The following is a 22,815-nucleotide window of genomic DNA, read 5'->3' as shown; positions in this document are numbered from 1 at the left end:
AAGTCTGAGGGTCAAGGGCCAGTCTGGGGGTTGCTGGGTCCTCTGCCAGGGTCTCCACCTTCCTGCCATGGCTGTGTCAAGGTCCCGAGATTACCGACGAGCTGGTACGGGTCCTGCGTCGGCGCCTGGACGAGGCCACCCTGGATGTCATCACGGTCATGCTTGTTCGGAACTGCAAGCTGACACCCGCTGATGTGGAGGTCAGCTCCCTCCCAGCCTCCAGTGGCCCTCCAAGGCTCGGGCGCGGGGACCGTCTGCGCTCTACCTTCTCCATGCAGCTCTGACGCCCCTTCCCACTCTCTGCAGTTCATCCAGCCCCCCGGCAGTCTCCCCTCAGAAGTGCTGCATCTGGCCCTCCCTGCCTCCTGCAGGCCCTGGCTTCCTGCCCTGGCCTGGTACCTGCGGCAGAACCTGCTCATCTTCCTGCACTCTCCCAAGTACACGGACAGCAACAGCCGCAACCACTTCCAGGTGAGGTTCGGCCCCTCTCCACACTCCCCCTGACGGTGGAACTGTTCCCTACGGGTGCCACAGGTGACCTTTGCCCGTGGACCCATATACACTCCTGCCTCCCCCACCCCCTAAACCTTTATCGTCTACTTGTGCCATTCCCCGCTGTGGACATCATCCCCTAATGCTCTCCATCCATCCGCTTGGGCTTAGTTCTCTGTGGTGCTTGTCTCCCCAGCACCCGCTGCCGCCACAGGGCGGCCTCCCCGACTTGGACATCTACTTGTATAACAAACCTGGTGGACAGGGCACCGGCGGCAAAGGTACGCTGCGGGGCGCAGGCCCACGCCCCCGCTGAGTGCTCGAGAGCCTTTTCCTGCCTTGTGGCTGGCGGGGCCTTGCCCAACCTTGCAGCTCAGGGCAATCTGGCGGTCTCGGACCTGAGCCTTGCTGTGGGTTTCTACAGGAGTCGCCTGCATCACTCTAGCCTTCGTGGATGAAGGGGGGAGCCCCATCTCACTGGCATCATGGCCCCTCTCCTCTCCGGGGCCCCTCGACCCACTACAAGAGGAGGAATTTGAGCAGCTGACCCAGGTCACTCGCTGTCCAGTCATGCCAGACAGTTCTTCAGGTGGGTCAGCAGAGGGGGTGTTGAGTTAATGCTCTGGGAACCAGAGGCACCTTCATGTCACCCCCGTTCTTTCCTCCAGCTCACAGTGGGGCCCCATGGCTTCGACTGGACGTGTGGGAGAAGGGGAACATCAGCATCGTGCAGCTGGAGGAGAAGCTCCGGGGAGCAGCCCGCCAGGCGCTGGCCGATGCCATGATGGAGCTGCGGCTGCTGCCAGCCTCGCTGTGTACAGAGGACGCATCTCCAGGTACGTGGCGTCCAGGGAACGTGCCGGGCCCAGGCGAGACCGTGTCTCTGGTGAGGTGGCAAAGGAGGGGGTCCAGGAAAGCATCGCAGAGGCACCCTCCGAAGTACACGTTCACAGTTGTCCTTTATCTTCTCTGCGTCCGCAAGGTGACAGGCCGGCAGAAGTGCACACGTGCGGTCGTCCCCCCGCTCCGAGAGGGACACCTCCTCAGGAGCTCCCTTCACACAAACACATAGCTCTCAGTTGCGTACACCTCCACTGGCTAGCAGGTGGCATAGGGGCTAGGCCGTCTGAAATAGGCACTGATGGTCAGTGACAGGAGTCTGTAACGTCTGATGTCCACAGGAAGTCTCCGGAGCGGGTCATTGGAAACCAAGAGCCCTGCGGGCCGAGCTAGCACCTTTCCCCCTGGCCCTGGCCCTGGGGAGCCTGTGACTCCCCCCAGCAAAGCTGGCCGCCGTAGCTTCTGGGATATGCTGGTAATCAGAGGATGGGAAGAGCTGGTGGAGTGAGCGTCTGCCTTCTTGCCTGTCTCCTGGCTCCCCTTCACCCCCCGTAGACCTTTCCCCAGATGGCCTGTTACATAAAACGGTTCTCTCCCTTCGGGGTGTGCAGCGGGGCAGGTTCTCTCTGACAGAGGGAGCCTCAGCTTGGCAGGCACCTTCACTGCCCTCTTTCTCATGGGGCTCTCATAGCTGCCCACAGGAGAAGTAGGGCTTTTACCAGTGAGGGTGCCGGGGCTCGGGAAAACTGAGTGCTGCCCAAGGCCAGGGTCTGCGCCTAGGCCGCCAAGCTCCCCCACCCCCGGCTCTCATTACTGGTCCACGATGCCCCCATCCTCCACGCCATCCCCCTTCCCAGCAGCACTTCCTCATTCACTTCCTTGCCCCCAGAGTAAAACAGAATGTGGGGACTTGGGTTCCCCCAAAACAACTGATGACATTGTCCTGGATCGGCCAGAAGACACCCGGGGCCGGAGGCGTCACAAAACTGAAAGTGTTCGGACTCCAGGTGGAACTGAGCGGGCACTAGGCCCAGATTCTGGAGCCCAGAGACAAAGGTGTGTGTGTGTGTGTGTGTGTGTGTCTTGTGGTGTTGCGTCATGCCGGGGGCGGGGGGGGGGTGAAGTCACAGGTGGGTGTTGGGTTTGTGTCACATGTGGAGGTGAGGCTCTTAGTCCCTCTGCGTCTTTAGACGCAGGACCACACAGCTAGAAGAGGGTGAGGTGGGGACCCTGCAGCCTGTGTTTGCTCGTGTGACTCAGCGCTGGATGGAGTTTATGGTTCAGATTGGTGAGACCCCAGCCCCCTCGTCCCTGTACTCAACCCCATGGCCTGGTCCCCAGCCTGCGGCCTCACCGTGACTTCTCTGCCCTGGTTCCAGGTTGTGCCTCAGTGTCCAGGAGCTCCACCCACATGGTGTCCCGATTCCTCCTTCCATCTGTCCTCTCTGAGTTCACCACTCTGGTCACCTCCATGGCTGGAGACACCAGTGTCCGTGTCTTTGAGCAGCAGTTGTGAGTTTGGGGTGTCCTGGGGGCTGAGCTCGGACAGGTGGGGGCTAGGCCTGGGAGGTGATGGCCACGGAATGGGGCTGTGCATGGATGGTCTGCTTTCTGTGCCTCCCATCCTCCCTCCAGGGGTTCAGAGCCAGAGATCTTCAGTCCTTGCTCCCTTGGACAACTGGGCCCAACGCCACGCCCGGCAACGGAGCGGCATCTGCTGCTTCTGGGAAGGAACTTCTTGCAGTGGAGGAGACCAACCCAGCAGGGTGAGGGCATGGACTAGAGGGGGTGAGTTCAGAGTTCTGCGGGGCCAGGGTGGGTTCAAGGGGATCTGCCTCCAGACCCCAATTGAGCGCTCCCCCTATAGCTGCCAAGGCTGTGCAGCGCTTTGAGCCGGGAGGCGACGGGAGCTCCGGGCGAAGTGCTCCCCGGCAGAGGTTCTTGCTGCTGGAGGTCGTGGACAAGAAGGTAGATGGGGGGCCAGGGGCTGGGTGGGAGAAGGGGTTCAGTGATGTCACTGACCCTGACCCCTGACTTCCAGCTGCAGCTGCTGACCTACAACTGGGCTCCAGACCTGGGAGCGGCGTTGGGCCGAGCGCTGGTTCGCCTCGTGCAGTGGCAGAACTCGCGTGCCCACCTCATCTTCTGCCTCCTCAGCCAGAAGCTTGGGCTCTTCCATCATTACGGCCAATTGGACTTCCCGGTGCGGGATGAAAAGGTGCCTGTTGCTTGGGCTCCCTCCTCTAGTTCTGGTTCCTGAGGGATTAGTTCAAGGAGGTGCCAGTCCGGAAGCAGGGGAGAGGGGACAGACTGAGGGCAGAGGTAGTGGGGAGGGAGCATTTGAGAGAGGAGGCCATGGGGTGGGAGAGAGGGTGTGAAGGCAAAGGCCATGAACCCATTGTGACACTCCATCTCTCTCAGGAGCCAAACCCATTCCTCCTGCCAACCATGGAAGCAGAGACCCTCATCCGGAGTGCAAGCCCCCCCCTGAGCCGCGAACAGGGCCGGCTGAGTGCATCCTCTCGGGGCGGGGGCCCTCTTCCCCTGGACACATTCCCCTTCGATGAGGCCCTGAGGGATATCACAGCTGCCCGCCCCAGCTCTTCACTCGGCCCTGTGCCCAGACCCCCTGATCCTGTCACCTACCATGGACAACAGTTCTTGGAGATCAAGATGGCAGAGCGCAGAGGTGAGGGCCCTGGGCCAGGCAGGGGCAGTCCGTGCAGTGTGGGAGGGAGAGGGTTGACAGGTCTTGGGGGTCGTTATTAATGCCTGCACCCCCCAGAGCTGGAGCGCCAGATGAAGATGGAGAACCTGTTTGTGACCTGGCAGCAGCGTTCTGCCCCAGCCAGCATGCCCATCAGTGTGAGTGGCCCGAGCCCGTGTCCTCCATGAGCATCCTGTGACCCTTCCCTGGCCACCGTTCTAGCACTCACCACCTCATCTCCCCAGGCTGCAGAGCTGGAGACCCTGAAGCAGTCATCCCGCCTGGTGCATTACTGTGCAACGGCCCTGCTCTTCGACCCAGCTGCCTGGCTGCATGGGCCCCCCGAGACCCCTGGGGCCCCCGAGGGCCAGGTGAGGCTCCAGACTCCTGGATTGCTCCCATGGGACCTCCCTTTACCTGCCGTGCCCTCCATTCCTCCACCCCTGTGGTGTGGTTGACAGAGGCTAGAGCCTGCCTTAATCTCCACTCCCACAGCGGCGCCATCGCCCCGAGTCAGGGGCTGGGAGCCGGGAGGCCCCTGCAGGCTGCGAATCCTCAGATGCGCCTCCGCCAGGAGCCCGGGAGGAGCCTTGGCTGAAGGAGCTGAGCTTGGCTTTCCTGCAGCAGTACGTGCAGTATCTGCAGAGCATGGGCTTCGTGCTCGTGCCGCTGCGGCCCCCCTCACCCGCCCGCAGGTGAGCCCCCTCCTCCTCCCCTCCTCCTCCCCTCTTCCGCTGCAGGCGAGGCCCCACACACCCTGGCTCTCTTCCCCCGGGCCCCGTCTGAACCACGTGGGCCTTGTGCACGTCCACCCCACCAGGCGAACGCATCCACGAGGGTCTGGGCCGCCTCCACGCGGGCTGTGGGCACGTCCTGTGAACCCCACGGCCACACAGGTGTGCGCACAGCTATGTACATCCTCACAGGCTCACGCCCACGTACGTCTTGCATGCTGACTGGCTGGTGTACATCCGCGCACAGGAAGCTCCTAGGCTTCTGGATCTGGGGCTTAATGATTCCTGGCCCCATCACTGCAGGGGCCTCTCTGGGTATTTCACATAGTTCGTGGCCCAGGAAGCCCTGCCCTCGCCGAGTTAGCCTCCCTCACCAGGGACCGCTGCCCAGGCCCCACCAGGGACCACTGCCCAGGCCCACCTGCATCCCTGTCCCCCGGCCCGGTCTGAGGCAGTCGTGACAGGTCTGAGTCTTGGGAATTAGGCAGCTCCTCTGTCGCCACCTTTTAGCTCCCCTGAGCACAGTGACACATCTGTGACCACCTTTCTTGTCCTGTGTCAAATCTCAAATTCCCGTTTCTGTGGCCCCTGCTTTATGTTCCTCTCAATATCTGAGCCTCCAGATTCTGTGTTCCCAGCCCCTTCCCAGTGGCTGTGGGAACGTACCTCTTCGTGTTGCACACAGTTCCTTGTGCGTACGAGTTGTACTTTCTTACTCGGGACACCACGTGGCCCAGAAAGCCAATTCCAATGCTTCAGCGTTTCTGAAACCAGCTGTCCAGCTCTCAGGCCTCCCTCCCTCTTCCAGGCATTAGGAAGAGAGGACAGGCCTATTCCTCTAGGACCCCGCCCCTCTCATTTCTGGGCACCAGGGCCTGAGGAGGAGCTCTGCTTGCTGCCCTGACCAGTCCCCCTAAAGGAGTGTCTCAGAGACTTTAGTTTCCGTACTTTCCATTCAGTTTGAAGCTATTCCCAAAAGTCTGGATTCCTTTTTAAAACAAAAGACACTGGGGGCACCTGGGTAGCTCAGTCAGTTGGGTATCCGACTCTTGATCTCAACTCAGGTCTTGATCTCAGGGTCATGAATTCAAGCCCCACGTTGGGCTCCACGCTGGGTGTAGAGCCTACTTTAAAGAAATAAAATAATTTTTTAAAAAAAGACACTGGGATGAAAAATACATTTCTGGAGCCAAATTTATAGTCAGGCCTTCCTCTCTCACCATTCTTTAACCATCACAAATCACTGCTTAAGTCTTGTTCCAATTTCATTGAGGATTAAATGAGACATTTCTTTTCGCCAGAGGCTTTGACACAGCCCCCCCCACCCCCAACCCCAGACTGCCAGCAAGAGTCCTGGCGGTTTATAGCTCCTGAGGTAATGAGTGCATCCTCCTGGCCCTTGCTCTTTTCCTTGTTCACAGTACCTTCCCTGCTTCTCTTCTCCCCTTAACCGCTGAGTAGAGTAGGTCTGTGGGACCCTGAAACTGCCATTCCTCAGTCAAAAGAGAATTCCTTTTCCCTCTCAGAAGAAAGTATCTAACCAGGGCATCAAGCATGTCCTTGAATTTTCCTCCTGAAATCTTAGACGTGCATCAGCCTCTCCTTCTCCCCCATCCCCACTCCCCCCAGTACAGGGATATCTCCCATCCCCTCACGGTGTCTCCCTGTAGTCTCAGCAGCCTCTCATGCCCTAGCCCAACCCCTCTCCTCTCACTGGTGAAAAGGGGCCTGCTCTCCACCTCCCACAGAGCACCCCTCCAGCTTCCCCTTAGACCAGTAGCTGCTGTGGAGTCCTGCTGCCCCGCGGTCTAGACCTGGACTCCAGTCCCAGCCACTTACCCAACATGGTACCCCAAGCAGGTCCTTTCCCTCTCCCGCCCTGTTTCCAGTCCTGCAGAACACTTGGCCATGAAAGTGATTATGGGTCTGCTGGCCGGACTGCTTCCCCTGCTGGCCTGCCTCATCTTCTTCCCTCTTCTTTTCTGCAGCACCAGCCGGCTGCGGGCCATGGCCATCCTTGGAACGGAGGGTCGCGGCTCCTTTTCCTGCCCTAAAACCAAGACTGATGGGAGCCCCAAGGTAGCGCATCATCGTGTACCTTCCCTGACAGTGCAGTCAGTGATGCCCCAGACCCAGGAATCACTGACCCAAAGGACTCCCCTGCTGGTTCAAGACTCGTGAATCCCCAACGCTTGCCCCTGAACCCTAATCTTTCTCCTTTCTTTAGAGCACTGGCTCTCCGGTCACCACCTACCACCTGCAGCGGGCACTGCCCGGGGGCATCATCCTCATGGAGCTGGCTTTTCAGGTGAGCAGGAGGAACAGTGAGTGGGGAGAGCCGGATCCACCTGTCTCTTGCCCTCCTGACCTCATCTTCACCCTCTCTCCAGGGCTGTTACTTCTGTGTCAAACAGTTTGCCCTAGAATGTTCCCGAATCCCCATGGGGCAAGCTGTCAACTCTCAGGTATGTGGTGGGGACAGAGAAAGAGGGGGTCCCGGACATAGTGCATCCCCAGTGCACCGTGGCCAATAAGAGGAATGCACGGGTAGTCTGGGCCAGTGGTGATCTATTGCTTGGGCTGGCCAGGTCAGTGGCTGTTCTGGTGCCATGACTGGGTCATCTACCCATCAGTCTCAGTCAGTGGGCCAGAGCTGTATTCCACCGTAGCACTGGAGGCAGAAGGCAGTCCAGCACAGTGGCCTGCTCTGGTCCTGTGTTCATCGTGGGACTGACAGGAGCCCAGCACCGTGGTCGATCCATAACCAGAGATGGCCAGTGAGGACCTTTGAACATAGTGGGTAATCTGACACATGGGTACGCCGATGCCATGGGCAGTCCTGGCCTGATCTAGAGCTGGAGACAGCCAGGCTTTGTCAGGATCGCCACTAACACTTAGAATGAGGACCAGAGTTCCCAGCCACACAGCGTACCCCTGGCCCTTGGTTGTTATTTATGTCCCTGTCTCCCTCGGGGCAGGGCCTCTGTATCCACGAGGGCCCAGCTCCCAGGAGTGCACAGAATGAGTCAAGATCAAGTGAGGTCGGGGACCTGAAGCCCTCTGCCCTTCGGTCACCAGGCACGTCACGTGAGGGCTGTGCCTTCTTTGTGCCTCTCATTTCGTTCCTGAGATCAGGATCTGACCGGGCCTAGTCTGCCTGACTCCTCTTATCTGGATAGCTCACATCCAGCCTGGGGATGGTTGCCTTTGACTTGAGTGTGGACACCTAGTCCAGCCATCATGGGATAAGGTGACCCAGAAAAGCGTGCTTTGTGTGCGGAAACCTACCTGGGCCAGAGTGCTCCGGGGGGAGCTCTGGACGGACAGGTATGCTTTCACACTTTGCTGTCGTGCTGGTGGGAAAGACCCAGCCCCATGACACTCTCGAGCTTCTTGAAGTCCTTGTGGTTTCCTGCCCCTGATCTCCATCAAGCTTGGCTCTCCCTGCCCCTGCTTGTGTAATCGCTGACCCTACATAGATTGCTAAATTGCTAAACTGTTGCCATTGTTACTAAGTGCAGAGTATGCATACTCAGCGTAGAAGAGAGTTTTCCTCCTGCTGTACACGTAGGGGACCTACCTGCATGGAGGTTAAGTATGTGTTCCTTGCAACATGCCAGTCGGGAGCAGGACTGGGGCTGAAATCTAGGTCTGTGGCCGGGAGCCCTCAGCTAACATGCACCATCATGAGCCATCCCCGACATGAAGTCCGATGTCCCTGAGCCTGAATTATGTCCCCCCGGCTTTCCTCTCTTCCTCTTCCCCTCCTCCACAAGCATCCTGAGCCCTTCCCACTCTAGTGCTCATGATCATCATAATCCGTGGGCCCTTCAGTTTACCACGCGTTCTCTAGCTTTGCAAAGACCTCTGCTTTATCTCTGTGTGGATGAGGGAGCTGAAACCGAGACATTGTGACTCAGTTAAGGCCAGACAGCTGCTCTGACCCCAAGGCTGTCGCTTCTTCAACAGCCAGTTCTTTCCTTTCCTAATAACTCCTGCTCCCAGTGCTTCCAAGGGCTTGGGCCCGTAGATCCTGCCAGCCCAGCGCCATGGATCCAGCCGCTAACACACTCTGAGTGACAGTGACTTCCACCAGGAAAGCACCAGCTCCATGTTTCTGTCTGCCTTTCTTCCTCCATCCATGGTTCATTCATTCATTCACAGATCAATTAGAGGAGGCCCACCCTGGCCTAGCCCTGGCAGGATGTCCCAGAGGATGCTTTACGAACGAGTAGGAGCTAGCCAGATTTGGGGAGCGGGGAGAGCAGCATTCCAGGCAGAGAGAACAAGCAGGTACAAAAGTGTGAAGAGAACATATGATGTACTGGGAAGAGCAGGTAGTCTGATGGGAAGGTCAAGCTGGAGAAATGGGAGGAGCCAGGAAAGACTTCCTAATGTATACGTTCCACCACGCCTGGCCTCCCCTGGCCACCAGCATAAAACCGTGGCACTTCACTAGATTTTCCATAACACCGTCTTCTGACGTCCTACATACTCGTTTCTGTGGCCTAACGTTGGCCGTCCTATCTGCCCACTGCTAGAACGTACACTCCTTGAGGGCAGGGTTTGCTCTTCCCCCAGTCTATCCCCAGCGCCTCGAACGGTACCGGGCAAGTACTAACCAAGTATGTTTTGCATCAGTGGATCTGTGCCAGACTTCAGCAGAATCTGGGGTAAAAAGGCCCCTCTATCAAAACGGTCGTAGTTCCACATAAACAGAATGATAGTGCTGTATGAAAAAGGGGATACACTGAGGAGGGCTTCCCACAGAAGGCATTCCGGCAGAAGGGGGTTCCCCTTGAACTTGCTCTTCCCGTGGAAGAGGGAGAGAAACGGGAATGTGCCGGGTGGCCTGCCGGGCCCTGACCCGGTCCCTGCCCACCTCCCCCCCCAGCTGTCCATGCTGTTCACGGAGGAATGCGACAAGGTGCGGGACCTGATGCACGTGCACTCGTTCAGCTATGACTTCCACCTGCGCCTCGTGCACCAGCACGTTCTGGGCGCCCACCTAGTGCTGCGGCACGGCTACCACCTGACCACCTTCCTGCGGCACTTCCTGGCCCACCACCCCGATGGGCCCCACTTCGGCCGCAATCACATTTACCAAGGTCGGTGCTCAAGGGTAGGCCAGTGAACCAGAGATAGACCACAGGGCGTCAAACCAGGGCCGGTGGGACTACTTCCTGGACCAGACCTCCTCACCTCCTGTCCCGTATTGTTAATCACCTTAATGTCACTTGGACCATGTTCCCGTGTCTCTGGTTTGTGTCTTAAGTTCTTCACCCTGTTTCCTATCAGAGTTTAGATCCTGCCCTCGATCTGTCTGTTCTGAGCCACTTTGGGCCCATCTCGATGTTCGACAGGACCTTAGGAGTCCCCCAGAAAAACAGAGCCAGTCCACCTGTCAATCAGAGCCTTAGGAATGTCCGTCCCCCTGTCCCACCTATTCAGTATGTCTGTCGCAGGCTCAGCGTCTCCTGTAACTTGCCCCTCAGGGACACTGGAGCTCTCCACACCACTCATCGCTGCCCACCAGCTGTACAACTACGTAGCTGACCATGCCGGCTCCTACCACATGAAGCCATTGCGGATGGCCCGGCCAGGAGGCCCAGAACATAATGAATATGCCCTGGTATCGGCGTGGCACAGGTGAAGTGGTGGGGGGAGGGGGGCACCAGCATGTGCTCTGGCAGAGCTGAGGTCAGGGCCATCCGGGCAGTAGGGAGACTGGGGTTTTCTCAAGCCCCTGGCTTCATTAGAACCTCGGGATTGGCATCTTCCCCACCCACACTGTACAGCTCCGGTTCCTACCTGGACTCGGAGGGGCTTCGTCACCAGGACGATTTCGATGTGTCTCTGCTGGTGTGTCACTGTGCTGCACCCTTTGAAGAGCAAGGAGAAGCCGAGCGGCACGTTCTGCGGTCAGCGGATCCCCCGCCTCGAATGTGCTCGTTGCCCAGCCTCTCCTGTACCCTTGCTCTCTGTGTCTCCTGCTCTGATCACCACATTCCTACCCCTTCCCCACCCCAGGCTGCAGTTCTTCGTGGTGCTCACCAGCCAACGAGAGCTCTTCCCCAGACTCACCGCAGACATGCGCCGGTTCCGGAAGCCACCCAAACTACCCCCTGAGCCAGAAGCTCCTGGGAGCTCAGCTGGTAGTCCTGGGGAGGCCTCGGGGCTTGGTCTGGCCCCTGGACCAGCTCCCCTGTTCCCCCCACTGGCTGCAGAGGTGGGGGTGGCACGGGCACGGCTGGCTCAGCTGGTCCGGCTGGCTGGAGGGCACTGCCGTCGGGACACCCTCTGGAAGCGCCTCTTCTTGCTGGAGCCTCCGGGGCCTGACCGGCTACGGCTGGGGGGGCGCCTGGCCCTGGCGGAGCTGGAGGAACTCCTGGAAGCAGTTCATGCCAAATCCATTGGGGACATTGACCCCCAGCTGGTAAGTGGCTGTGGGTTCTAGAAGGGGCTGGTTTGGATACTAGGGATTCTAGCAGCAGCCAGGGGAGACGGTGCAGAGATCTCAGGTGGCTCTGAGACAGCAGATCCAGCTCCATGGACCTTCCCCTAGGACTGCTTCCTGTCTATGACGGTTTCCTGGTACCAGAGCCTGATCAAGGTTCTCCTAAGCCGCTTTCCTCAGAGCTGTCGCCATTTCCAGAGCCCAGACTTGGGAACTCAATACCTGGTAAGTCTCTTTGAGCCTCCTCTGAAAGGGGAGATGTAGCCGAAGGCCTCATCAGAGAGATAACAGGTCCCTGAAGGAGCCCCAGCCCAACTAAATGAGGCCTGCTTTGGTGGGAGGCCTAGATGGAACGGGGTCCATGTGAAACCCTTCAAGCACTGAGCAGCAAGCCTCGACATAGGAATTGTGAGAACAACCTAGAGCTCTGACCTTAAAAGCTCACAGAAAGGGACACCTCGGTGGCTCAGTTGTTAAGCGTCTGCCTTCGGCACAGGTCATGATCCCAGGGTCCTGAGATCGAGCCCCACATAGGGCTCCCTGCTCGGCGGGAAGCCTGCTTCTCCCTCTCCCACTCCCCCTACTTGTGTTCTCTCTCTCACTGTCTCTCTCTGCCAAATAAATAAATAAAATCTTTAAAAATATATATAAATAAAAATAAGCTCACAAAAAAACACAGACCTTTGGCTAGAGATCCAGAGGGCCAAGCTCTGGAACCTCATCAGTGGTTGGTCTTAGGGGCTGGAATCCCAAGAAGGACCTCTGTGGCTTTAAGGCCTCGTTACCCAGTGTGGTTTTTACCCCAGTGGCAGCAGCACCTGGGAGTGTGCCAAAATGCAGACTCTTGGGCCCCAGCCCCGACCCGCTGACTCAGCATGTGCCTTCTAGCCCAATCCCCAGGTGCACGTGAGAAGCTAAGCACTACCTGGGCCAGGTAGAGGGAAAAAGGCTCAGGTGGTGGCCAGAGAGCATGGGGGCTGAGAGACTGAAGAGTGGGCCTGATGAGAGTGGTGGTTGTGGGGAGGAGGCGTTCAGAAGAAGACTCCCCAAAAAGTAGGCGTTGGCCCATAGGGAGGGTTCCCGCAGCACTGCTTGGGGGGAAGACCACCTTCAGGGTGTGAAGGGGCATCCTGGCATGCTGAGGTGGTAAGGCTGCAGTTGTGCAGGGGGGTTGAGCAGATGGGGGTGCTCCTGCGGGTAGTGGGAGCACTAAAGCAGGAGTGGCTTTGGGGGAAGGGTGAGGAGTTGGGTCGGAGGTCCATGAGGCCCTCCCAGGACCACACTCTAGAAGGTTTATGGACCGGAGCCCAGGAGAGAGAGAGAGACCTGGGCAGCATCTATGTGGACAGGTGGTCACTGAAGCCTGGGAGTAGAAGGAATCATCTGGAAGAGATCACAGAGCTGAGCAAAGGGACAGTCAGACATAGGGGGACAGTCCCAGGGGAGGTCAAAGAGATACAAGACTCAGGACAGGAGGCAAGGAGGGGTTGTGCCAAGGGTAGAGAACTCTCCGTCACTGATGAGATTCAGTGTGCTAGCTTTGTACGGGGCCTCTAGATAGACAAGTTCTGAAACCTTCCAGTCGGGCGCCTCTCCCTCATTGTGATGAGGCCGGTCAGGCTGCCAGGGAGCCAGCGAGGATGAGGACTGAGATTCAGTTTAGAGACAAGGTCCTGGGCGACCGGAATGCAGGTGGGCTCAGGTGTGGCGATGGAAACAGGCCTTCCTCACACCGGTCCTACTTCCAGAATGCCCTCAAGGAAGGTGAATGCCGCTTCAGGTGACACAGACCTCACTCCCCATGTCACTTTGTCTTTCACTGCAGGTTGTACTGAATCAGAAGTTCACGGACTGTTTTGTGCTGGTGTTTCTGGATTCCCACTTGGGAAAGACGGTGAGAACAGGGGTGAGGGGCTTTGTGTCAGCCTAGTGGGAGGCTCCCCCCTGGAGCCTGCTGAGGTTGGGGAGCCCTGCTCCCCCTGCCTCCCCCCGCCACCTCTCACCACTGCACCCCTGCCATGTTCCCCACAGTCTTTGACAGTGGTTTTCCGAGAGCCCTTCCCAGTACAGCCCCAGGACAGCGAGAGCCCCCCTGCCCAGCTGGTCTCCACCTACCACCATCTTGAGTCCGTCATCAACACAGCTTGCTTTACCCTCTGGACCCGCCTCCTCTGAGGCCCAGACCAGTGAATGTCACTGTTCCTCGAACCATGGGGGCCTGGAAGATTGCCCACTCGAAGCAGGACTGACCAGCCCTTCTGGGCCCGGACACTGAAGGACACCAAAAGCTTTGTGACTAGCTCTCAGGGGTCTGCAGCCCCAGCCTCGCAGTGGGAGCTGCCCTCCTGAGCACTTGCCGCTGCTGACCGGCCCAGCGCTTCAGAGGGCCAGAGCAACTCCCTGAGGTGCCTGTCTCCTTTCAGGCCCCTGGACCCTTCCAGAAAGGGACTGCCCCCTCCTGCTCACCTGGTGGAGTCCCAGGAACTCACACCAGGTGGCAGGCACTCACCCCGAGAGCCCCTCTGCCTGAACGCTGCCTCCAAGTCTCGGATTGCCGTCAGCCACCCCAGCCCCACGTTGAGCCCTCTGGTCTTCATTTCCCACTTGAACATCATTGCTGGACATTGCCGTTGAGATATGACACCTTGGTTCCAATGTCAGCCCTGCCTCTGAAGCCTCTGTGACCACAGGCCAGTCCTTCAGCTCTCTGACCTGCGGTTTGTGGTGTGTAAATGAAGAGGTGGGCTCAAAAACCCCCGTGTGCACAGGAGAGTGGAGCACTTGGGTGTGAGCCATCCATCCTTTCTCGTCGCTTCTTGTCCCTTCTCACCAGGAGGGAAGCAGCCCCGGGAGAGCGAGCGGTTAGACACTGTCCCCCACCCGCCCAATCACACACACACACACACGCACACGGGAAAATGTTGAGCAGGGGGGGTGGGATTTTTGCGGGGGGGGGGGGGGGGGGCGGGGGGCCCCGGCCGCGGGGGGGGGGGGGGGGGGGGGGGCGGGCAGGGCAGGACCTCACCGGCCAGCCTGCGGGCGGCCCCGCCTATCCCAGTATGAACGAAGCCAACTCAAGCCCTCTACTGTGTCTCCTGGGGAGAGAGGGAGGTGGCCGTGTCTCAGCCGGTGAGGAGAAAAGCAGCCATGTCCAATACCTGTCCCTCCAGAGCTCCCTTCCCCAGGGCCCGGCCTGGGGCCCCAGCACCCCCCTTACCTTGAGGCCGGTACTCGCAGCCCACAAAGCCCCTGTAGCCTTCATCCTCCAGCAGTTGGAATAGATAGGGGAAGTTCAGCTCTCCGGGGCTGTCAGGCTCCCCCCGGTCCGGGACCTGTGCCGCCTGCACGTGCCCTGGACACAGATGGGGGCAGGTGTGGGGCCAGGCTCCAGCTGAGGCCTGAGGGACAAATGCGAGCAGGCGGAGGGTTGAAGGGGTGGGAGCCCAGCAGACAAGGAGCAAAGAAAGACCCCTCACCAATGAGGGGCAGGAACTCCCGTATGTTTCCTGTCAGGTTCCCATCCATGATCTGCCAGTGGAATAGGTCCTGAGTAGAGAACGCTAGTCAGAGACCCTGCAGGCCCCCTGGCCCCCCGCCCCATTCTCCCCAGATGTGGGGAACACGGGCCTTCTGAGAAGCACTCCCTTTCTTCCACCTACCATCTGTAACTGGAGGTTGGGTCTTCCAACCTTCTGTAAGATGGCTGCCGCTGGGAGAGAAACCGGGGAGGGGGCCATGAGACCCAAGGAGAGCACAAGAATCAGAGGGGACTGGGGGGGGGGGGCACAGGGCTGCGGTCCTACCCTGCTGGGGGGTGTCCAGGAAGTACCGGGGGTCAGTGATGCGGGTATTGATGGGCTCCAGCAGTCCCACGAGGCTCTCCTAGCACCACGGTGGACCCGTGAACTGAGCTCTGCTCCAGTTTCGTCCCCCTCTTGGCCAGTCACTGGTGAAGCCCCTCACCGTTCCCTCTGAGCTGGGCTAGTGCCGGGCCTCGTGCCTCATTTGCTCGCCCCTCTGTGCACCCCCCTCCGCACACACAGGCATTCGCGTAAGTACGCGTGTCTGCATGTCCTTGGTCTCACCTGGGCCAAAACCCCAGCTGCGTGCCTCAGGTTCTCCAGAAAAACCGTCTCCATTTCACTCCTGACTGCTGCTCGGTCAGCCCCCTGGGGTACCCGGCCAGCCATCAGGTGAATCCTGGGGGAAGGTGGCACTGGAGGAGGCTGGGGAAGCCATCCTGACTGCAGGGCCCTCGTTCCTCTGGCTCCCAGTGGGCGCCGCCTCCAGCTGCCCTCCCAGCCCCCCACCCCTCGCCCACCTGTGTCAGCTTGAGATACCTTCTGAGGGTCACCCCATCCTCCCACCGCAGAGACCTCTCATTTAGCCCTCCTTTCCAGCGGGCCCTCTCCTGGGGCTATAAGCATGCACGGCAGCCTCTCTTCCTAACAAGTATTTTGACCCTTTCCCTTAAGTACTCCGAGCTTCCTGTCTCCGTGCCTTGCATCTGTTCCTTAAAGCCTTCCCATCTGCTTTCAGCCCCCACCACTCACCAGTAAGGACCCCTGTTGCCGGTTCCATCTCAGCCCGCTTACCCTCAGTGGGGTCTGACATTTATTTGATCAGCCCCACTGTGCCTCTTCCACCTCCTGCTGCCATCTCCTGATCTTTCTTGGCCACACCCAGCTGCAAAGGGCCACATCTCCAGCCTCAGGAACTCTGCTGAGCGCCCCAAGCCTTCTCTTGTCTCTGGCTGCTGCATCCTCGCCTCCAGTGCTCCTTACATCAAGCAAATGCCTATTCATTCCTTTGAGACCCAGCTCAACATCACTACCTGTAAGAAGCTTCCTCGGATCCCAGACAGGTGCCATAAACTGACCCTTCCTCCAATGGATCACTCCATAGGTTTACTTTGCTATCTCCCTAGCCAGGCAGCTCCTGGCACTGGATCCCAGCATGAAAGAGTAGCCAACTGAGAATGACACAGGACAAATAAAAACACAAAAGGCAATTTACAAAGGACCGGGGCTGGCGGAGTGGAAAAGGGCCCGTGTGCTGACTCCCGAACCTTTCCAACCTGGCGTTCCGTTCTTCCAGACCCCAGACGTGGGGCAGGGTCTTGGAGGGGACAGGGCAGGATGGGGAGGAGGTGGAGGAGAGGGTAGGATACCTGGGACAGCCCAGAGCCTTGGCGTACAGCACTGCCCGCTCCAGCCCCTCTCGGAAGGCCGCTTGCCTCCCGGGAACGGCCCCCAGCCCCATTTCCCCTTTCTCTCGGTCTCCTGCGGAGAGAACGAGCCTCAGCCCAGGCCCGCGTCCTCGGGCCTCCCGGCGCCCCCCCCGCCCCGGCCCCGCGGCGCACCAGGGGGCGTGTTGATCAGCACCAGCCGCAGCCCCGCTTCCCGCGCCGCGCGCTCCAGTACCTCGGGCTGCTCCGCGTACGGCCAGGCCACCTCCGCGGCCTCGAAGCCCGAGCTGCCGGCCGCCCGGAGCCGCGCGGGGAGCCCGGGGAGCTCGGGGAACAGCCACGACACGTTGGCCGAGAAACGGAGCGGAGCCATGGCCGGCCGGGGACACGCGCGCAGGGCAGAGTTCGGGACCGGCCGGAAGGCGGAAGCAGGCGGGGGCGCCGCGGAACGGACCTGACCCCGCCCGGCGGGGGAGCGCGGATCCCGGGGGGAGGGCGCTGCGGGGCCGGGTCGGGAGGGGGAGCGCGGATCCGGGGGGAGGGCGCTGCGGGGCCGGGTCGGGTTGGGGGGGGGGCCCGGACCGGGGGAGGGCGCTGCGGGGCGGGGCCGGGCGGGGGATCGCCGATCCCGGGGGAGGGCGCTGCGGGGCCGGACTTGGCCCGGCGGGGGAGAGCGCGTCTGGGGAGCCCGACCCGACTGGGGGCGCGCTGGCGCCGTGAGCCGAGCCAAGAGCCCTCTGTGCCAGCCTTTTTTGGTTAGAAAAGTAGTGTGGGATAAAGACCGCGGATGGTTCAGAAAAGTGACATTTTTCGAGACTGGAGAAGGGGAAACGTGGGAGAGGTGACAGAACCGAGCGAGAGGAGCTTGGCCCTGGTGTGGGCGGGAGAGCCCCCCCCCCCGCTCCAACCACGGGAGGGTAGACGGGGCGGGGGGGTGGGGGAGGAGGCTGGGGTCCCCTGGGCTGAGAGCCCGGAGATAAGGCAAGAGAGAGCTGGTCCGTCCTGAGAACCCAGTTAAAAGTGAGGAACGTGAACTTTAACAAATACTTAGTATTTACCCTCCTTATAAAAATAGTATCTGTTCATTATGCAACGTTTGAAAGCTACACGACGAAATCAAGAACATTTAAATCACCAGTCATTACACCACTAACCGTTAACTTTCCCTTACAGATTAAAAAATAAAAGCAGGGTTTTTTTTCTTAGTGAATTCTGATCATACTTGTACATGCAGTTTTATGGTCTGCTTTTTCATTTAATATTTTGTTAACATTTCCCCGTGTTCGATATCGCTCAAAGTCGTTGCATTCGCTGCTCATTGTGCCATACCCGCAGCCCAGAATTTATCCTACTGCTCTGTTGATGGTCATTAGGGTTTTTCAACATTCGTGTGTGCGTGCATTCGCCATTCGTGTGTGTAATGCACCTCTTGGCTCCATCTCTGAACTTTTTTCTTAGGTTCCTTTGAGATGTCCATTACAGTATTTGCCAGCCCAAAGTCCTTTATAAGGGAAACTGGCCTCACCACTGGTCTCTGCACTGAGCGGCTATGGGTGGGCTGTTCCCTCTTATCCCCAGCTGATTGGGCCACAGGAGGACATCTGATCCAAGGGCAGCCAATGCCTTTGCTGGCCGAAGACCCATTACTTGCCTAGTTTGGAAAGATGATCTGGCCAATCAGATTCTCTTTCTCAAAGTTCAAACCAGGAAGTACTGAGAAAGTCAACTAAGAGGTAGTCTTGCCAAAAAATGATTGTGGCTGTAGAAACAAAGTGAGCAGGAGTCGGTAAAGGAATGCCAGCGCAGACAGCGGGGTAACCAAGCACTAGAGTACTAGGGGTAGAAGTAGCAAGTTGAGAAACCTCGCCGTAGAGTTTCTCGGGCTGGCGAAACCCACCCACAACTACATCGGGTCTGTGCACTTCCCAGGCTGGGATGTTTAGACTTTCCTGGGTTTCTGTGTCTGTAGCCTCTTAATGTTTCTTGAGAGAATGCGAATGAGTGTATTTCATCCTCAATAACCCGAGTGATTGGGAAGATTCCTAAGGTTGGAATTACATAGCAAATAGAAACATGTTTAAGGTCTTGATGCTCTGCTAAATTGCTTTTCAAAATTATTGCAAGTTTATACTCCACAGTACGTGAGCGGAAGTCCTCTTGGTCTGTTTTCTGTGCTAGCTTTGACAGAAGGAAACTCCAAGGGCAACATTAGGAGCACCCAACTTCCACTGCCTGTTCCATCGCTGCTGGCCTCTATCCCAAGGCAGGCCCACTCAGACGCCTGGGGTCCAGGCGGGCATCAGAGTTCATCCAAGCAGCCAGCAAGTTCCGTTTCTTCAGCTCTGCCTCTAAGAACAGACGGCCACCAGCCAGTCCTGATCACCTGATTTCTTGCCCCTTTGCAGCTGGTGTTATACTTGGAACTTTGACTTGTCCTGAAATGTGTTTCTTGGGTATAGTCCAATCAGGATGTGACCTCACTAAGTTTAACATTTTAATCAATCCCAACTTCAGCATGTTTGTAGTCCAATGTTGACCATGCAGAATAACATCTAAGGAAAGTAATCCCTTTTTTTTTTTTTTTAAGATTTTATTTATTTATTTGACAGAGAGAGAGAGCACAAGCAGGGGGAGCGGCAGGCAGAGGGAGAGGGAGAAGAAGGCTCCCTGCTGAGGAAGGAGCCCGATGTGGGGCTCGATCCCAGGACCCTGGGATCATGACCTGAGCCGAAAGTAGACGCTCTACTGACTGAGCCACCCAGGTATCCCGAAAGTAATTCCTTTTTAACACTTCACTGTAAATCTCTGAGTGTGTAAATTCTACTTAAGACTTTAAAAGTACCACCATCCACTGGGGTCCACTCCTTTGTGTGTGTACCCTTTAGGGCGGCAAAGATGATGTATAATATAAACTAGAGGGGCATGACTCACTTTCCCCCTTAATTTTCTTCAACACCTTCATATGATACATCAAAATAAATGCAAAAGGAGGACAATGCCCGTGAAAATTATTTTCTTTTTTTTTTAAGATTTTAAGTAATCTCTACACCCAATGTGGGGCTCGAACTCACGACCCCAAGATCAAGAGTCACATACTCCACCAACTGAGCAGCCAGGTACCCCAGAAATTATTTTCTTTTTTTTTAAATTTTTTTTCTATATATATATTTTTTTTTAAGATTTTATTTATTTGCGAGAGAGAGAATGAGAGACAGAGAGCATGAGAGGGAGGAGGGTCAGAGAGAGAAGCAGACTCCCTGCTGAGCAGGGAGCCCGATGTGGGACTCGATCCTGGGACTCCAGGATCATGACCTGAGCCGAAGGCAGTCGTTTAACCAACTGAGCCACCCAGGCGCCTCAGAAATTATTTTCTTTACTCACTGTTTGACTTTCTACCATATACCACTTTGCAACATAGGCATTACACTAAGTTATTATTCCAAATCTTGATTCTTTGCATTTAACTTTTTTTTTTTTTTTAAGATTTTATTCATTTATTTGACAGAGAGAGAGATAGCGAGAGCAGGAACACAAGCAGGGGGAGCGAGGGAGAGGGAGAAGCGGGCTCCCCGCTCAGCAGGGAGCCCAATGTGGAGCTCAATCCCAGGACTCCGGGATCATGACCTGAGCCGAAGGCAGACGACTAACGACTGAGCCACCCAGGTGCCCCTTTGCATTTAACTTTTAAGGAAAGAATTTGGTATGACAATGAGTTAAGGTAACAACAACTTATAAATAGTTACGTGGATGGTGGCTAAGACTTGAGTGTAGAGTTCAGAGTCTTGTTTGATCACTGGATTGCACTTGCCAGTGTGGTTAAAAAATACACACACAGCTCATGTGAAATGCCAATCAAAACCTCAACGAAATTCATCTTATACCTTCCAGATTGACAACAAATTTTAAGTCAGACATCAAATATTGGATTGGATTTGGAACAACAGGAACATTTATTCACTGCTGGTAGAAGTGTGTGAATCACTACAATCACTTTGGAAAACCATCTGGCAGTATCTCTGAAGGCTGAACATCCATATACAAAGGAACTGTGGTTCCTTTCCCAGGTATATCCCGTGAAGGAATGTTTGCACAGGTGTCCCAGGAACCCCGTGATGTTCATAGCAGCACTATTTATGTAGCAAAAATACGGAACGAACCCCAATGTCCACTAATATATATAGAGATGAGTCACAGGATAGCCATCCAGTGTTGTATAGAAAAGTGAAGAGAAAGCTGATGGCTCAAATAATACAATTGAGTTTGCTCTTGCATTCATTCAGTGATAATATGAAGGGCTTAGTGAAGTTTGGGTCAAATTGGAAACATCGGTGTGAACACATCAACCGGATAAATCTCAGAAACATAATCTTGAGTGAAAGCAGCAAACCACAGAGAAATACATAGAGTGTGATCCCATTTATACAAAGTCCAAGGCAGGGAAGACCAAACAATATCTTGGGTAAGGATACGAGCAAGTGAATAATGATTGCAAAATTCAGGGTGAGAGTGAGCTCCAGACGGGGAGGGAAGAGGGGAGCATCAGAGGCTCCAATACTGATGACCATCCCCTTTGTCTTATACCGGCTGAGATGATCCTGTATGCACGCACCTCCGTTTTATCACTACTCTTTCTATCTCGCATCTCTTTTATAAATACTATTTTGTATCTGTTCCATATTTAATAAAAATGGTTTGTAAAACCTTCTGTAAGCATTACTGCCGCCTGTTAGCACATTTTGCATTAACATCCTTCTGGTTGCGTCATCTTTTTTTTTTTTTTTTTTAAGATTTTATTTTTTTTTATTTGAGAGAGAGAGAATGAGAGAGAGAGAACACATGAGAGGGGATAGGGTCAGAGGACGAAGCAGACTCCCCGCCGAGCAGGGAGCCCGATGCGGGACTCGATCCAGGGACTCGATCCAGGGACTCCAGGATCATGACCTGAGCCAAAGGCAGCCGCTCAACCAACTGAGCCACCCAGGCGCCCTGGTCGCGTCATCTTAATCGCAAGGCTTTTCCTACAGACTCAGCTTGTTTGGAATAGACTGTAATCACCCCGTTTTGGATTCAGTGTGTCACTGTTCCGTGTAGTGGTCTTTTATCATATTACCTGCCTAGAACCTATGGTAGGCAGCCTGTCCAATAGTCCCCCAATGATGTCCACCTCCTGGTCTTCACACCCTCTCCCCTAGAATGTGGGCTGGACCTGGCAAGTTCCTTCTAAAAAATAGAACAGAACCTCAGAGATTAGGTTACAAAAAGGCTGTGGCTTCTGTCTTGGGCGCCCCCCTCACTCTTTCACTCCCTCGCTCTGAGGAAAACCAGCTGCCGTGTTGTGCGCTGCTTTATGGAAAGACACAGGTCAAGGGGCTAATGTCTCCGGCTAACAGCCAGCCAGGACCTGAGGCCTGCCAGCAGCCATGTGAGGGAGCTCGGAAGCAGATCTGCTGCCATTAAGCCTCCACACTGTACCTCGAATAACATCTTAATTGTGGCCTTGTGACAGATAGGGGTTGAATCAGAGATATCAGCTAAGCCACACCTGGACTCCTGACCTACAGAAACTCTTTGATAGTAAATGTTTGTTGTTTTAAGCCACCAAGTTTTGAGGTAATTTGTCGGCAACAGTGGATAACAAATAAAGGATCTCTTTCTTCTTCTGGGATAAGTTCCCTGGTTTGAGGAAACAATGTCATTTCTACCACTCTTGCGGTAAATGGGTGCTGCCATTTTCTTATGTGATTCTCTCATCCAAGTCTCAGTGATTGGTCAGTGAGTGGGCACCTGACCCAAACTGGATCAACTATATAACCTGTTACAAACATTGTAGGTCACCTACCCAACATCTGTTCCCTCTTTTCTCCTTCCTAGTAGAACCATAGCTCATGGGGACAGTAAGCCAGAGAGAATAAAGCTAACATACAGAGCAAAGTCGCAAAGAAAAACCGAGAAGCATTGTGTTGAGCACTTGAAACCTCTGTAAGGGAATCAACCAGGCTGGCCTTCTTACTTCATCTTAACTCTTTCTAAAAACCAGATGTCCCAGAACGAACTTGCTTTTTTCATCCCAAGATCCAGCATGGTGCACATTTCAGGAAACACTTGGTTCTCTTGGTAAAATGTAATTTCCTCAATTTAAAGACCTGAACCCTGGGGCTATGTATTTATGTCATTTTTCTGAATTTATATAATTTCATATAGCCTGTAGCAGAGTCTTTATCTTTCGAAGTCATGAGTTTGTGCTGATATTTTTGATTTCACCCCATCTTCCTTAAGCTCTTTCCTACCTTGTTCTAATACAGGAGCATCTTCATTTCTATTTAACTTTATTTTTTGAGCTACTGGTCTTTATTTTTAAGTTTTTGTTTGTTTGTTTTTAGATTTTATTTATTTATTT

At 55.9% G+C, this 22,815-nt stretch overlaps 2 protein-coding genes and 1 long non-coding RNA gene across 8 annotated transcripts in view; 2 read left to right on the top strand and 1 right to left on the bottom strand.

Moving 5' to 3' along the window:
• SZT2 (SZT2 subunit of KICSTOR complex) overlaps positions 1–14,010 on the top strand; it is a 50,060-nt gene extending 36,050 nt beyond the window's left edge. The window contains exons 47-72 of one of the 4 annotated variants that reach the window (XM_035018804.1): positions 82–200; positions 307–471; positions 689–773; positions 917–1,081; positions 1,161–1,328; positions 1,674–1,807; positions 2,222–2,388; positions 2,523–2,620; positions 2,712–2,844; positions 2,968–3,098; positions 3,200–3,300; positions 3,374–3,535; positions 3,754–4,021; positions 4,118–4,197; positions 4,285–4,410; positions 4,535–4,734; positions 6,762–6,852; positions 7,001–7,081; positions 7,164–7,238; positions 9,668–9,881; positions 10,269–10,422; positions 10,572–10,694; positions 10,804–11,209; positions 11,339–11,455; positions 13,056–13,124; positions 13,654–14,010. In XM_035018804.1, the coding sequence (XP_034874695.1) occupies positions 82–200; positions 307–471; positions 689–773; positions 917–1,081; positions 1,161–1,328; positions 1,674–1,807; positions 2,222–2,388; positions 2,523–2,620; positions 2,712–2,844; positions 2,968–3,098; positions 3,200–3,300; positions 3,374–3,535; positions 3,754–4,021; positions 4,118–4,197; positions 4,285–4,410; positions 4,535–4,734; positions 6,762–6,852; positions 7,001–7,081; positions 7,164–7,238; positions 9,668–9,881; positions 10,269–10,422; positions 10,572–10,694; positions 10,804–11,209; positions 11,339–11,455; positions 13,056–13,124; positions 13,654–13,914 (3,893 nt within the window). In that variant the 3' untranslated portion in view covers positions 13,915–14,010. Of the gene's footprint in view, positions 1–81; positions 201–306; positions 472–688; positions 774–916; positions 1,082–1,160; positions 1,329–1,673; positions 1,808–2,221; positions 2,389–2,522; positions 2,621–2,711; positions 2,845–2,967; positions 3,099–3,199; positions 3,301–3,373; positions 3,551–3,753; positions 4,022–4,117; positions 4,198–4,284; positions 4,411–4,534; positions 4,735–6,761; positions 6,853–7,000; positions 7,082–7,163; positions 7,239–8,937; positions 9,567–9,667; positions 9,882–10,268; positions 10,423–10,571; positions 10,695–10,803; positions 11,210–11,338; positions 11,456–13,055; positions 13,125–13,261 lie in introns of those variants that run through there. The other 3 variants (XM_035018803.1, XM_035018805.1, XM_035018806.1) reach the window with 3 other exon arrangements.
• A 211-nt stretch (positions 14,011–14,221) lies between these two features.
• HYI (hydroxypyruvate isomerase (putative)) lies at positions 14,222–16,929 on the bottom strand. 3 transcript variants are annotated; one of them, XM_035018799.1, is made up of 8 exons: positions 16,593–16,923; positions 16,401–16,512; positions 15,316–15,430; positions 15,034–15,112; positions 14,890–14,939; positions 14,707–14,776; positions 14,448–14,582; positions 14,222–14,325 (listed from the first exon to the last, which is right to left on the bottom strand). In XM_035018799.1, exons 1-8 carry the CDS (start codon positions 16,789–16,791, stop codon positions 14,252–14,254), a joined length of 834 nt encoding a protein of 277 aa, XP_034874690.1. In that variant the 5' UTR covers positions 16,792–16,923; the 3' UTR covers positions 14,222–14,251. The 3 variants fall into 3 exon arrangements, with proteins under 3 accessions (XP_034874690.1, XP_034874691.1, XP_034874692.1); XM_035018800.1 differs by lacking the exons at positions 14,890–14,939; positions 15,034–15,112 and having other exon boundaries at positions 16,593–16,929; XM_035018801.1 differs by lacking the exons at positions 14,707–14,776; positions 14,890–14,939; positions 15,034–15,112 and having other exon boundaries at positions 14,448–14,628; positions 16,593–16,929.
• Positions 16,930–19,138: 2,209 nt separating this feature from the next.
• Positions 19,139–20,479, top strand: LOC118020237. The gene is made up of 2 exons (XR_004681840.1): positions 19,139–19,180; positions 20,307–20,479. It is a non-coding gene; the product is annotated as an uncharacterized LOC118020237 (long non-coding RNA).
• The last annotated feature ends 2,336 nt before the right edge of the window (positions 20,480–22,815 follow it).

The sequence above is a fragment of the Mirounga leonina genome, unplaced genomic scaffold, assembly GCF_011800145.1.
Source record: "Mirounga leonina isolate KUSES-001 unplaced genomic scaffold, KU_Mleo_1.0 Mir_173, whole genome shotgun sequence".
Classification (NCBI taxonomy): domain Eukaryota; kingdom Metazoa; phylum Chordata; class Mammalia; order Carnivora; family Phocidae; genus Mirounga; species Mirounga leonina.
The sequence above is the reverse complement of the archived record's forward strand: the minus strand, read 5'-3'. Positions and strand labels throughout refer to the sequence as shown.

Coding starts and splice junctions, on each gene's coding strand:
- HYI (XM_035018799.1), bottom strand. CDS start 16,791: ATGGCTCCGCTCCGTTTCTCGGCCAACGTGTCGTGGCTGTTCCCCGAG. Junction 16,513..16,592: donor GCTGATCAACACGCCCCCTG/GTGCGCCGCGGG, acceptor TTCTCTCCGCAG/GAGACCGAGAGAAAGGGGAA. Junction 15,431..16,400: donor AAGGCTCTGGGCTGTCCCAG/GTATCCTACCCT, acceptor ACCTTCCCCCAG/GATTCACCTGATGGCTGGCC.